The following is a 16,570-nucleotide window of genomic DNA, read 5'->3' on the forward strand; positions in this document are numbered from 1 at the left end:
TTTATAAAGAAATGATAATTTTTACACCCCTTTTATTTTCAATTGATTAAAAGAAAGGAAGTAGATTACTTGTAAATTGATATGTATTCATTTGTGATTGCAGTAGTATTAGTTTTTTTGAAAAAAAAAAATCGTTTATGAATACAAATGTATTTATTTGGGGTTGAATTTCTATTAATTTTTTTGAAAAAAAAAACGTGAAATATGAGAAAAAAAAATTAAGAAAAAAAAATTAAATTTTTTTAGTTTTAATTTTTTTTTTGATAAAAATGTTTTTTATATTTCATTAATAAGAAAAATAAAAAATCAAATATCTCCTTCTTTTTTGGTAACTGATCCTAAATTTAAGGGAATTTGATTGATTTTATTTTATTTTAATTTAATTAAAATATGCAATTACTTATATGCCCTTATATATTGATTGGTCCAGAACTGTTCTCGCGTTCTCAACCTTTTAGGTGTTCTTATTTGATTTTTTCCCTATATATATATATATATATATATATATATATATATATATATATATATATATATATATATATATATATATATATATATATATACCATAAAGAAATGTAAACGCTAGAAACATAAGACACAAAAAGTCACCAACGGAAAAGTAAACTTGCGCCCAAATTAAAACAGAAAAAACGTTATCAGCAACTTTCACGGTTTATAAAAAAAAAGTCTTCAAACATTTATTTTAATTAACGTTTTAATTCATACATGAAAAAAATCACATTATATAGGTTAACTGGTTGCTACCTATTTCTGCAACAAGTTGGACCACATTGAACCATTAAACATATAATCCCATAAATGTTTTTAAAGTTGATCGTCTAGGCATTGATTAGTCGGTATAAATAGCAGGAAAGTCTCATAGCAAGGTTTTCCAAGGAAGGTGACGCAAGTTACAGTAAAATTTAGACATCGGTTCCGAATGAGACTAGACCCATGGGATGAGTATTTGAGGATGTCAGAGCGAACGACGTAGAAGTGTCTACACAAATTTGCTAAAGTTGTGATTATACTCTATCGTGGTGGCTATTTATGCAAGCCTATAATTAGCAACATCCACCAACTATATACGACACATGAAAACAAACATGGGTTCCGTGGAATGCTTTGTAGTATTGATTGTATGGATTTGGGGTGGTCAATGTGCCCTAATGCGTGGCTCGGTCAATTTATGCGAGATGATCAAAAGCAGCCAACAATAATTTTAAAAGCAGTGACGTTGTATGATCTTTGGATATGGCTGAAGGGTTTTGTGACAACTAGCAAAAACTTCATCACCGACCACCGTTAGAAAATAGCATAAACAAATAAATAGAGTATCAATGTAATATTTTATTTAATAGATCAATATGATTTAGTATACTCTTACATATAAAGATAAATCGACTCATAGGCTCGGAAATGAGTGTCCAAAAAGTCGTGTCGTCATCTAAACTGGTTAACATATTCGGAAAGTACACAATGACGTGATTCCAGGGATATAAGCTTCGTAAAAACCTAACTTCGATTGGAGGAGTTATGATTTTTGTAAAAAGTAAAATCAACAGTGTAATTAAAGTTATTAATGTCAAAATATTATTAAGAGACCGGTCGAGTTTTGGTTAATGTCACCAAAATGAGAGTCATAGTACTCCCGAGATAAGAACTTTAAGACAAAGAACGCCAAAAACGGAGCCCATATGAGGAGGATATGATTTGTTAAAAATCATTTAATTATACCCCCGTTAGGCCAAAATGTGAAAGTTAAAACTAGCCAAAACAACTAAAAAATAAGATGAGTACTCGTCGAGATCATCACATAGATATAAAGAGGGTAAAGATCAGAGTTCGTATGCGGGATATATGACTTTCAAAAATTATTTCTGTATGCACGACATGCAATGTGACCTCAGATTCGAGAAGATTGCGGGTGACGTGGCCCAACGAGAGAGTGACACATGGCGATTCCTGGATGGAGCCATAATGTTCATGTGCGACGCGCACATATATTTGCGCGACGTGCACCTCAAAACCTTGTTATAAATAAAAGCATCAACAGAAGCCCTCTACACACCTCTCAAGCACCTCCCTCCCTCTCTCTCTCTCTCTCTCTCTCTCTCTCTCTCTCTCTCTCTCTCTCTCTCTCTCTCTCTCTCTCTCTCTCTCTCTCTCTCTCTCTCTCTCTGATCGAGCCAATCCAACCTGAGGCGGTCTCCGAAGTTCCAAGTCCCAAATCTACCGCTACTAGGGTGAGTTCACATCCCCACTTTTACTGTTTCTAAATGTTTTACCGGGGGGGGGGGGGGGGGGGGGGGGGGGAGGGAGGGGGAATACATGTTATCAAACTATATCAATAATTTTACAAAATTATTATTATTTGTAATATGTCAGTAGACTATGAAATACATGAAACATTAGCATAATATTATGTCTGGTAGTTACCTTACCTAAACTTTAAGAATGATGTTATGCCTAGTCGTTATAATCCCTAAAATTGCACTGGAGGATTATACCTAGCTGTTAATGCTGTCTAATTCCCAAGAATAACATAGTACCTAGTCGTTATGCTAATCAAATTTAAGGATGAACATTATATCTAGATCTTACTCTGCCCTAGTATCATATCAATATCAAAATCATAATTTTATATATATATATATATATATACACACACACACGTATCAAAATAAATATGTAAGAAAACGATATTAAAGGAAAATTAAGGATAAGCAATGTATTTAGTTGTACTCTGTCCTAATAATCTATCAAAGAATATCAATACAAAGATATATATATATATATATATATATATATATATATATATATATATATATATATATATATATATATATATATATATATATATATAAAAGGAAGTCATACTAATGGAAAATCTAAACGGAAAAATAATAAAGATTAATAATCACTTGAAGGTTAAACAAAACAGTTGTTAAATGAGTATTATTATTCATCCTTTAGCTAATTAAGTTTAGCTAATCTCGGGCCAATAATCGTTAATCTTAAGTGAGCGTTAAATGTATGTATAGATTTATACGGGGTTGACACCCCCACCTGCGGTTGCTAGCTACTACCCCGACATACATAATTGTGACATACCCAAGTTTACGTTCAAAAACGACTGATTTGTTTATGCTTATTTAAAATCAGAGTATCCTTTTTGAGGAATAATATTGCAGAATTTGTTCTCAAAAAACATTAAAATGATACTATCAACGCATTTTCAAAGAAATGTATTTTATTTATATTAAACCGTTGGGATGTCATCGTCAATAATTTTACAAAATTATTATTATTTGTCATATGTCAGTAGATTACGAAATACATGAAACGTTAGAATAATATTATGTCCGGTAGTTACATTGCCTAAACTTTAAGAATGATATTATGCCTAGTCGTTGTAATGACTAAAATTGCACTCAAGGATTAAACCTAGTTGTTATGCTGGACAATTCCCTAGAATAACATAGTACCTAATCGTTATGCCGACCAAATTTAAGGATGAACATTATTACAAGATGTTACTCTGCCCTAGTATCATATCAATATCAAAATCATAATAATTATATATATATATATATATATATATATATATATATATATGTGTGTGTGTGTGTGTGTGTGTATCAAAATAATTATGTAAGAAAACGATTAAAGGAAAATTAAGGATAAATAATGTACTTAGTTGTACTTTGCCCTAATATCCTATCAAAGAATATCAATACCAAGATATATATATATATATATATATATATATATATATATATATATATATATATATATATATATATATATATAGGGTCCGGTTCCAGTGAAGACTCTATTTTCGGTGAGGACACCTTAAAAAAATTGAAAAAAAAATCTAAAAAAAAATATAAATCATAAAATCGAGCATAATACTATATACAGGAGAAAAAAATTCATTTTTTTTTGCATCATTAAAATTGAATAATGGATCATAAAAATGATCCATGCTTCAATTTTAATGATCCAATTTTTTTTTCCAATTTCTTTTCTCTCCGATGTAGTACTATACTCGATTTTATAATTTGTATTTCTTTTAGATTTTTTTTCAATTTTTTTAGGTGTCCTCACGAGTCATCACTTTAAAAAGATTCATCACCCGATCTTGTTTCTATATATATATATATATATATATATATATATATATATATATATATATATATATATATATATATATATATAAGGAAATCATACTAGTGGAAAATCTAAAGGGAAGAATAATAAAGATAAATGATCACACTTAAGGTTAAACAAAACAGTTGTTAAATGTGTATTATTATTCATCCTTTAGTCAATTAAGTCTAGACAATCCCAGGCCAATAATCGTTAATCTTAAATGAGCGTTAAAGGTATGTATAGATCTATACGGGGTTAACACCCCCCCCCCCCACCTGCAGTTGCTAGCTACTACCCCCGACATGGATATTTACGTTCAGAAAAGACTGATTTGTTTATGCTTATTTAAAATCAGAGTATCCTTTTTGAGGAATAATATTGCGGATTTTGTTCCAAAAAAACATGATAATGATACTATCAAAGCATTTTCGAAGAAATGTATTTTATTTATATTAAACCGTTGGGATGTCATCGTCAATACATAAACATAAGCATAACGAAATATTACAAGCCTTACATTAATTAAACTAGTGACCTAATACTCCTCGAATCTCTCAGCAGAATGTATCTTTTAAATCGCTAACTATTATACGATAAACTGAGTGGGTCAGGTTGAGAAACCTGGTGAGTACATAGGGTTTTCAAACCACAATATTATAATCAGTTTTTTACAATTATATATTTCACATCAAACAATTCAGTCGATTATCCATTCCCGTTATTCTCACTCCATGATCCTAGATCGATGATCTCAAGGGATCTATCCTAAAGGATCTCTAAGTGAACAATACTGCTACGCAGGTCCATTAGCAATATGTGATAAGAAGATAGTCATGGAGTGAATGGAGTACCTACATAAATAATTCATTCGTACCTACAATTCATAGTCATGTCCGTGTGAGATTCATTAACATCTACAGGTCGAGGACCTGCCCATCTATAATTTAGTAATACATATAGGTCGAAGACTTGTCCGTGTATGGTTCATTAATGCCTACATGTTGTATACCTGCTCGCAAGATAATTTACTAACACCTACAGGTTGTATACCTGCCCTTGTCTGACTTAAAAACACCTACAAGTTGTATACCCACTCGTGCCTGATTGAGTAACACCTACAGGTTGCAAACATGCATATGTATAATTGATTAACACCTACAGGTTGTAAGCCTGCCCGTGTACAATTTAGAAACAACTACAGGATGTGCACCTGCCCATGGAGGACTTAATAAAACATCTACAGGTTGCAAACCTATCCATGTTGATTAAACTTGTCTAGATTAGTCTGTGGCCATCGTCTATTCCCTACTAGATGACTAATCCTTTGCAGTACAACAATACCATGCTGGCTACAATCGCTCATTATATATTACCTCATATAACCCGTTACTACCCAATACACTTTAGGTATTATAAATAGTTCAATATAGTATAACCAAGTATTCATATCGAGCACAAGTATTATAAATTTAGACAATATGCACACAAAGCATCTAAGTAGTTAAATATTTCATATCTATGTGTAAAATGAAAGTAACTATGCACTGACCTCAAAAATGTCTGGTGATTGGTAAATCGAACACATCATCGCCTTACACCTTTTCAAGAAACCTAGATGTACATAACGCTAAGTCTTAGTCTAATTTCATATTTCATGGAACTTATTATCCTAATGACTTAGATTGCTCAACTATCCCAAAGTCTACATCAAGATCTATCAAGTAAGGAGCAACCATGTAAGATCATATCGGAGGTAGAGTCCATTTGTTATACAGAGTAAACTCTTTGGAAATCCCACTTTAAACACCTCACTAAGTGTTGCCTAGACATCACCTCCGCAAGTAGATCAATCAATATTACGACTTTGAATCACTGATAAATCTTATATATAGGTTCATAATAAGGATTATCAATATAAATACAAGTTACACTTAAAGTAATATAAGTGTAGCTTAACTTACAGAGATTTCTAGCGAAAAGTCGGGAATTGTACTGGCAGAATTCCGACTCGAGAGCTTATATTTGTCTGGCTCTCTGACGCCTCAGAGCCTCGCTAAGATACTCCAAAACCCCGAAAACTTTAGAAAATGGGATCTATTGAGAGAGAAATGTTTGGGAAGGATTTGTGATGAAGAAATTAGGTAAAATTATCTATGTATAGGCTGTTTAGGAGCCTCTCCCGTTGTGACATTGCGTAGGCAATAAGAAAATGTTGGATTAGGTGTCTAGCCCATAACTATAATTGGTATATACGTGAATTGATAGTAGCACAATCCTTTTGGGTTGCCGTCATAACAAGCAACTAGACAGGATGACTTTTGGAGAGAGGTTTAATTTATTATTTGATTAATAAATTGAAAAAATAATTTGTTAATATATTATGAGAATAATATATTAATTAGAAACAATAATATTTAATTAGAAATTAATTAGTATTAATTTCAGGATTAAAATAATTAGTTAAAAGTACATGAGCTAAAATACAATTGTTCAATAGTTGAGCAAGAGGTTCCAGAACCTTCCTAGGGAAGGAGGTGGACGGTTTCCTAAGGATAATCTAGGGTTTCTAAATTATCCCATGTGGATAATTAAGGAGGAGGATAATTACCAGATTTTGATTAATAATATTATATCTAAATTAGGGTTATCCAGGACATCCTATCTGCACTATAAATAGACACTTAAGCATTAGAAATTTCGGCCATCCAAAACCCTAGAGGAATAGCCGAAATTCCTAGCTCTCCCATCCTCTTCCTCACTCCTCTCCCATCCTCTTGCTTGTGTTGGGTGTGAACCACTAGAGGCGTGACACTTGTAACGCTTGCTCTCAAAGTTCAAAGAAGACTAGGATTTCATTGTTATTACTATATAATAATCAAGGTATGTTTTCTTAACCCTATATTAGTGATTTCGAAACTATACTAGTAGCCTTAGGATTTTCTATTTGATGTTCAAAAGTTGTATGTTCAATTAGAGAAAACATAGATCAATAATTAGGGTTGCATGCACACATAGGTTTTTGTTTATTATGCTCAAAACCCATCAGTGGTATCAGATCCTTGGCTTGTTTTCTATTGAATTTGATTACAGTTGTTTGAATTTGATCAATTAGGGTTTATAGAAATTAAACCCTTTTGGATTTAAGGATTTTTGAAATTAGGGTTACTTGAACCCTAGATTTCGAAATTTTGGAAAGGGTTTTAACCCTTTCCCTAACCCTACAAATTTCGAAATTAGGGTTTCCTTAACCCTCAAGAATTTCGAAAATGGCAAGGGTTGAAATCCTTGCCTTCCTCCCCAAGATTAGCCAATTTTTGAAAACTAGGGTTTCTGGTAGGGTTATCTTATTTTTGGTAATTATATCCTTATTTGATTAATTGGATAATTATAAAATTTGATTTATCCCTCCCATGATTTTCGAAATAAAAAGGGAGGGGATTAGGTTAAATTATCTTGATTAATTTAATTGGATAATCCTCAAATAGATTTAATAAATTAATTAAATGTTTAATTAATGGATAATTATTAAATCATATGGTTTAATTTTAATTTTAAATTAAATGTTTTATTTTTTGAAATTTAGCAATTAAACCTAGTATTTTGAAATGTTTAAAATACATCTTATACTATATTAGAATTAAATGTTTAATATTTTCTATATGTACAAGACTAAGTCAGTCGAACCGCTAGTATACCTCATTCACGAAGCCGATCTATAAGGGGGGTATAAGGAATCTGCCTATAAAATGGTAGTTGAATGGACGTCCACTCTCACCCACCACTTCCTTGAGTGGTGAAGGGTCGTTAGCCGAATGGGTTTGATAGGACAAATAATTCTCATTAATAAGTATAATGAATTATAAAGTAACTAAATTTCTTTTATAAAATTCCAAATCTTAGTTACTTTAGGAAAAATGTGAATTTGATGCTATTCCATGAAATTGCACGTTGCACTTTATAAGTTGTTAGTGAAGTGTGTGATGTTAACTGACACACTAGTATGGACTAACAAAGAATGGCAATGGATGTCTCGTAAATTATCATTGATTAATGGAGTGTGTGTGGTTAACCGACACATTAAAATGAGATGATAAATGACATCGAGAATACCAAGCAAATTTTCATGGTTATTCACATCTTATTTGTGATCCTCGGTATCCTAGTCACAAATGGAAGAGCATAATCGATATTAAACATGTCATTAGATAGTTCAATGAATCTCAAAAGATCTAGGAATTTCATTAAAAACCCTAATTCGTTTAAATTTCATTTTTCGGGGTGAAATTGGTAAATCGTCATTAACCTACCTTTATTTATTTCACAATTAGAATACGACATTCCTTTTCTAAGTTGTGAATTATCTAGTTGGATCCTAGACTTAATATTTCATTTGGGTGTTATATTGAGGATTACTCCTATCTAACCTAAAACTTGTCCTTCTTTTCTTTCAGATGTCTACTCCCAACGATGCTTCTGGTTCCTCCTCCAACAACAACTTCTCGCTTTTGAACATTTGCTCGATGGTTACTTTTGATGGCACCAATTACAACGATTGGATGCGAAACATCAAAATGGCTATACGTTTCAAGGAAAAAGAGTATTTCTCGAAAAGGAACTTCTCGAGATTGATGAAACCAAAGCTACTAACATAGAACTAGTTGAGTATAGGAAACACTGCAATGATGCAACCAAAGTGGCATGTATCATGGTGGTGACTATGACTCCTGAGCTACAAAAGGTCTACGAGGATTACTGGCCATGCGAGATGAACAAGGACTTGATGGAAAAGTACCACCAACGAGCTCTTCAAGAAAAGTATGAGGTAGTAAATTCCCTCATCACTAGGAGGATGAAAGATGGAGAGTCTGTTAGTAGCCCCGTGAATAGAATGCAACAATACATGGAGCACTTGCTAAAACTAAATGTGAACTCTAATGAGGAATTAGCTATTGATATAGTCTTGCACTCATTGCCCAGTTGTTATGATCAGTTTACCTTAACTTATCATATGAACAACCAAGAGACCACATTGGCTCAACTTCAGAACCTCCTGCGAACTACTGAAGCAGGGATGAATGGAAAAAGTGTTGCCTCCACACTTGCTGCTGATCCAGTCCTGGCCATTGGGCAAGGAAAAGGAAAGAAGAGGAAAGGTCCTCCTAAACATAACTGGAAGGGAATGTCCCAAGTATGGACCCAAAGGAAAGGCCAATTCTGACGTTCCCCCTGCCTCTGATCCTAAAGAGGCTACTTGCCTCTACTGCCACGAGAAAGGGAATTGGAAACGAAGCTGCCCGAAATACTTGCAAGATATAAAGGGTGACAAAGTGAAGCCAACCTCAGCAGGTATTTACACTATCCTATCTAATAACTCATCATATTCTCATTCTTGGATCCTTGATATAGGATGTGGTTTTCACATTTTTTCTGATTTGCAGGGGCTAAGAAAAAGTGAGGATGTGGATCATGGGAGAATGAACTTGATCACGGGCAACAGGCGATCTGCACCTGTTACCAAGATTGGAGCTTATAGCTTAGTGCTTAGTAGTGGGTTAGGATTGTATTTGTTAAATTGTTGCTACTCGTCAGAGATGACACGAAACATCATTTCATTTAATGCTTTATATAAACAAGGTTTTAGATATTCTTTCAATGAGGAGAATGGATCTATTTCTACTTTTAAAAAATGGTGTATTTTATTTTGAATCTTTACTTTGTGATAGTATGCATGAAACTGTGATGGTTGTAGATAATTTACGTAATAGTGTTTTACAAATTAATTCGTCTAATGGTTTAGACAAAGCATGCTTGTGGCATTGTCCTCTTGGACATGTCAACAAGAAACGCATCTCCCAACTCCAAAATGATGGAGTGTTGGAATCGTTTGACTTAAGGACGGATGATACGTGCGAGTCTTGTTTACTTGGAAAGATGACAAAATCACCTTTCACTGGTTCTTATGAAAGAGGTGGATGATTATTGGATCTCATATACACAGATGTGTGTGGGCTCTTCAGATCCACCATAAGGGATGCAAATCGATTCTATGTGACTTTTACTGATGATTATAGCAGATATGGCCGAGAGGTGTAATAGTTTCACAATTGACACCTCCTAGGATACCACAACTTAATGATGTGGCCGAGAGGTGTAATAGAACCTTGTTAGATATGGTTCATTTCATTATGGGGATATGACTTAGAGACTGCCGCCCACATTCTTAATCTTGTCCCAACTAAGAAGGTTACCAAAACACCTCACAAAATGTGGACAGGGAAGGTTCCCTCATTAGCACATATAAAGGTTTGGGGTTGTGAAGCTTTAGTTAGACGAGAGACTCATGACAAGCTTGAACCTCGAAGTGAGAGATGTATTTTCATTGGTTACCCACAAAAGTCATTTGGATATTTGTTCTACAGACCAAGTGACAACGTGGTCTTTGTAGCAGGAAGGGGAGTCTTTCACGAGAGATAGCTCATATGTAAAGATGACAGTAGGAGTACAATTAATCTTGAAGAGATTCAAGAGTCAAACGATGAAGGAACCTATGAAAATGCTAGGGCTCAACCTGAAGAAGAAATTCCAGATGAACCAATTGACGAGTCATTACCTCTTAGGCGTTCTAGTAGAGTTAGCGTTCTGCATGTATTGTATGGTTTCCATATAACGACAGAAGGTGATACGTTTATCAGTGATAGTACACTGGTAAATTTGGATGAACCTGCTAACTACAAGGAAGAAATGGTGGGCCGTGAGGCTTCCAAGTTGAAAGAGGCAATGGATAGCGAGATCAAGTCCATATATGACAACCAAGTTTGGAATTTGGATGACAATGTACCAGGTCGTAAGACAGTTGGGTGCAAATGGATCTTCAGGAAGAAGACCGACATAGATGGAAAGGTACAAACTTTGAAGGCTCGACTGCTTGCAAAGGGCTTTACTCAAACCCCAGGGGTTGACTATGATGAGACATTCTCACCAGTAGCTAAGATTAAATCTATTAGGGTGATGCTAGTCATAGTTGCGTTTCATGACTATGAAATTTGGCAGATGGATGTCAAAACCACTTTCCTTAATGGGAAGTTGGCTGAGGATGTTTACATGAGTCAGCCAGAGGGTTTTGTGGATGCAAAGTACCCCAATAGAGTGTGTAAGCTTGAAAAGTCAATCTATCGATTGAAACAAGCTTCTCGCAGATGGAATCTTTGCTTTGACGAGAAAGTTAAAGAGTTTGGCCTCTCTAGAAGTGAAGATGAATCTTGTGTATATGTCAAAGCTAGTGGGAGTATAGTAACCTTCCTGGTATTGTATATTGATGACATACTTCTCATAGTGAACGATATTCCAACTTTGCAAAAAGTTAAGTCTTGGTTTGGAAAGTGTTCCGCTATGAAGGATCTGGGAGAGGTTGCCTATATTCTAGGGATAAGGATTTTGAGAAACATGAGCAAAAGAATAATTGCACTTAGTGTTAGATGCCATTTCATGCATCTTATAGGGTAGTTTTTATTATCATTTTAGCATCATATTTTGTACATTTGCATGCAATTTGTTTAAATAATGTTCAGCTCATGTCTTTTGTTAGAATTCTCGTACTTCTCATGTTTTTATATCAATTTCAGAGAGTTCGAGTGGAGCAGTGCTTTGGGAGAAGTTGGATGCGCGTTTGGAGCTTAAAATGGAGCTTGGAACTTATTAAGGATTATGAGGAATGCTTGCAAGATGCTTTGGTCAAGAAACATTCGATCGAATTGATCACACGAAGATAGAATTTGTAATATAAAGTTAAAGGATGTTGCTGGCAGCTTTGACCCCCTGTCAGTATTTTGACCATATCTCATGAACCGTAACTCCGATTGATGCGATTCAAAATGATCTGAAAAGTAGACAAAATTTCGGACGTCTTAGGTAAAGCATGTGATTGCAGTTATGGTCCATGCGATCGCATGGGGCCTTTGTGCGATCGCAGTTTAGGTCGCAGCGTGTCTTCGAGGTTTTTTTGTGCCAAAAATTCATCCGGGAGTGAAAATTCAAAACATGCGATCGCAGGATGTGCCCATGCGATCGCAGGTTGGCCAAAATTTCTCGAAATGGTATTGTACTTCATTTAAAAGGCCCGTGACGCATTTTCAGTAATACATGCGATCGCAAGTTGTCTATATGCGATCGCATGCGCATCGTTTTTGCTTCTGGACGTATAAATAGACCCTGATAGCATTCCAGTAACCTAAGTTGGCGATTCCAGAGGTACCAGACGACGAAAATAGGATTTTGGAGGTGTTTCTTCTCCGATTTCAACGATTTCTGAAGATCTGAAGACTGTGGATCATCTCCTTCAAGTAGATTAGTAAGATTAGTTGTTTGCTGTCTCTTTTCATTTGTTTTTATCAGATTTTAGCCATGTCCAGCTAAAACCTTAGTTTTCAGTTCTGCAAAGACAAGTACTTTTCATGTTATTGATCATTAGATCTGGTTTTTTATTTGGGTTTCTGTCTAGATTCTTTAGTTTTGTTCTTAATGAATGTTTGATTTTGATTCTTGTTAGTCTGATCGCCTAGCTAGGGTTTTATCATTCTAGTTAATCAGTTATAGAATACGTAATCGTTCTTATCAACTGGTAAGAAGTAACAAGTAATAAATCGGTTCTGTGTTTGGGATTTGACTTTATTATAAACTGTAAAAATCATATCTTTACGCTTTCGAGCTTGTGAGAAGTATCAGATATTGCTGGGAATTTTACAAAAATTATAATGCAACTTTTGTGATCTTAATTAAGAGCTTGTTTGATCAGACATTAAAAAGTTAGTGTTAATTGAAGAGCTTGTTTTGGTTAACTAAATAAGGTAAAAGAGAAATTACTAGAGCTTGTTAGTTTTTCTCAGTACCAACTTAGATAGAACGCATCTCAAATAACCAGGTCAATGTTGATTGATGATTAGGAAAGTCGCAGCAAAACTGAAACCCTTTTAATTATTGATTTTCATTTAATTTAATATCACTGCAATTTTAGTTTTTAGTTTACAATTAAAACCAACTTGTATATTGTGTTTCTTGACTAGATGTGCCTAATGCAAAAAGGCATTGACTTTTAGGCTGTGTCCCTGAGGATTCGACCCTGCTTCCCTGTGATATATTTTTTAGTGCAACAAACAGTGATAAATTTATTTGTTTAATACGTGCGCGATAGCGTGTTAACAAATTGGCGCCGTTGTCGGGGACACGATGCTTTCTCATAGTTTTATGCCAAGAATTTTTCGTTCAGGTACACCTTTAGTTTTTGATCCAGAAATCGAGCGAACTGCAAGGAGACTGAAAAAAGAGGCTGCAAGAAAGAAACAATCAACTGGTCTCTTTGGTTCATCATCTTCCATACCCCCAGAAACCTCCACACCACAAGGCACTCCCTTGTGGAATGAAGCAGATCCGATTTTTTCGAAAGTACCCCCATCGTCTCCTCAAAACAGCCCTTATAAAACTTATTCCCCACCTTCCTCCATTAAATCTGAAACCACAGACTCTTCAGAAACCGAATCTGAAGAAAAGACCCTTAGAGAGTGGGCCACTCAAGAGGTCAACCAGCAGCCCCTTTGCATTACATTTCCAGAAGCCCAGAACTTCGAACTCAAATCTGGGCTGATTCATCTTCTTCCCACATTCCGCAAACCGGAAAATGAAGACCCACATAAATTCCTCAAAGAATTTCATGTGGTTGTTCAGGAATGAAGCCTCATGTTGTCACAGAAGACCAGATAAAACTAAGGGCATTCCCTTTTTCGCTTCAAGATTCAGTAAGGGAGTGGTTATATGAACTCCCATCTGGTTCCATTACCACTTGGACCGAGTTTGCGAAGCTGTTTTTAGAGAAATACTTTCCAAAAATGCGAGTCTCCACTCTTAGAAGAGAAATCCTTGGAATCAAACAAGGAAGACGAGAAGCTCTACATACCTACTGGGAGAGATTCAAGAAGTTGTTAGTTCGTTGCCCCCAACATGGAATTAGTGATTACCAGCTCTATAACTGTTTCTGTGAAGGTCTGACACCCATGGAGATGCGCCTGATAAATGCTTCAACTGGAGGATCTCTAGGAGATATGACACCAACAGAAATTCGGGAGCTGATCGAGAAGTTAGCAATAGAGTCAAAGCATTCTGCTACTAAAGAAGAATGGTATCCGGATCAACCAAGAGGAGTAAAAGAAATCAATAATGCTCACCTTGAAACCCAGATTTCTGAGCTCACAAAAGCAGTGTTGCTGTTGACTAAAGAAAAAGTTGCTGCGAAGAAACCATGTGGTATATGCTTGAAGACGGAACATCCAACTGATATGTGTCCAATTTTGTAAGAGGATGTTGCTCCAGTCAAAGCTGTTGGAGGATATCAGCAACATAAGACTTATAATCAGCCTCCAATTTTTATCAGAACAATTATCAGCATAGACAGCAATTTCAGCCACCACCGGGTTTTCAGCAAACGAACTTTCAGCAGAATTCTCATTACCAGCCCAAGTTTCAGAATCATCAACAACAACATTTTCAGAATTCAAATTTCAGAATCAGAACACAAATCAGCAACCCAGTAGTTCCAGCATGGCCTTAGAAGATATTGTGAAGAGTCTTGCCACGAGCACCCAAGCCTTCCAGAACGAAACCAAAGCCAATATCAAAAATCTGGAGCAGCAGGTGTCTCAACTTGCCACTTCTATGGGTCGACTGGAATCTCAAGGAAAGTTACCAAGGCATATAGAAAACAATCCAAAGCACAATGTGAGTGCTATTTCCTTGAGAAGCGGAAAGACATATGAAGGCCCAAGCTTATCTGAACCAGAAAATAAGGCTGATGAAGAATTTGAAGAAGTTATGGTTGAAGAAGGAGACATGGAAGAGACAGAAAAAGGAGTTGAAGCTGAAGAGTATAAAGAGGTTTTGGTTGAAGAAGAAGCTGAAAAAGACAAAGAAAAAGAAACTCCAACACTACCCAAGCCAATTCTGAAGGAGTACAAGCCACTACCACCCTTTCCATCGCGACTGAGAAGCACGAAACGCGAGCGTGAGGAAGAGGATATCACAGAAATTTTTCGCAAGGTTGAGGTAAATATCCCACTTTTAGATATTATCCAACATATCCCTCGCTATGCTAAGTTTCTTAAAAAGTTATGTGTTTCTAAGAAAAAAATGAAATTTAATGAAATTGTGAAAGCTGGCAAAAATATATCCTCTATTTTACAAAAAGGTTTGCCTCCAAAGTGCAAGAATCCGGGGATTTTCTCAGTTCCTTGTAAATTGGGGAGCCTTGATTTTCCAAAAGCCATGCTTGATCTAGGAGCTTCAGTCAATGTCCTTCCCTATTCTGTTTTTGAAAAATTAAAAATGAGAACTTTACAAAAGACCGGGACAATTATCCAATTGGCTGACCACTCGACAGTACACCCAAAAGGTGTACTAGAGGATCTTCTTGTCCAAGTGGATAATCTGATTTTTCCTGCTGATTTTTATATATTAGACATGGGAAACTTGGACACTTATGATGCAAACTCTATTATTTTGGGAAGACCTTTTATGAAAACTGCAAAAACAAAAATTGATGTTTTTGGTGGTACACTTTCAATGGAGTTTGATGAGGAAGTTGTGAACTTTAAAATTAATAATGATGACTTTCCTTCTGAAAATATTTATGTCAATTATATGGGTACCAGCAGTCCTTTGTCTGAGGGCTGCTGTGAGTTTTCTAATGTCTCTGTGCAAGAAAATGTTTTAGATAGGAATTCATATGATAATATATCCAAGGAGCTGGCAGAAGATAAGCTTGGGGAGGTGGAAGAGGTTGAGTTGAAATCTGCTACGGAAGAAGAATCAGATAAAAATATGAAAAGGAAAAAACTTTTGGAAAAAGAAAGGTGGAAGTGGTGATTTCAGATACGAAACTGAAAAGAAGAAAGTTTAAAGAAAAGAATGAGGAGATTTCTGGGAAGAAAAAGAAGATCAGAAAGAGAAAGAAGTCTAATCAACCGAAAGACTTATCTGATAACTATTTGGAGTCTCTCCAGTTTGCTGAACAAGTTCCAGATCCACCCATATTGCCATATTTGAAGGGATCTGGAGTCACAAGAAAAAGAGTTGAGCTTCAAGGAAGTCCCAACCACACCAGTTAATAATATGGTTGGGCAATGTCGAGCCAACGACTTTAATAATTGGCAGCTTTCCGGGAGGCAACCTGATGAGTAGTTTTTAGTTTTTATGCTTTCAATAAAGAGATGGTCGCAGTTCCAAGCAAGCTTGGGGAAATCAGAGGATCTTCAAAGTCACTGAAATTCAGATTTTTCGCCGCATTGTCGTCAAAATTAGATTTCTGCCAACTTATCAGGTACATTCTTTCATAGCTGCACCTTTTTTGATTTTATTTTCTTTATTGAGTTGT

General features: G+C 35.2%; 1 protein-coding gene across 1 annotated transcript; it reads left to right on the forward strand.

The window, feature by feature from the left end:
* Nucleotides 1-14,742: 14,742 nt before the first annotated feature.
* Nucleotides 14,743-16,062, forward strand: LOC145112322 (uncharacterized). The gene has a single exon (XM_079048497.1). It carries the CDS (start codon nt 14,743-14,745, stop codon nt 16,060-16,062), a length of 1,320 nt encoding a protein of 439 aa, XP_078904623.1.
* The last annotated feature ends 508 nt before the right edge of the window (nt 16,063-16,570 follow it).

The sequence above is a fragment of the Lactuca virosa genome, chromosome 5 (genome assembly GCF_052849685.1).
Source record: "Lactuca virosa cultivar CGN04683 chromosome 5, Lactuca_virosa_CGN04683_v6, whole genome shotgun sequence".
Classification (NCBI taxonomy): domain Eukaryota; kingdom Viridiplantae; phylum Streptophyta; class Magnoliopsida; order Asterales; family Asteraceae; genus Lactuca; species Lactuca virosa.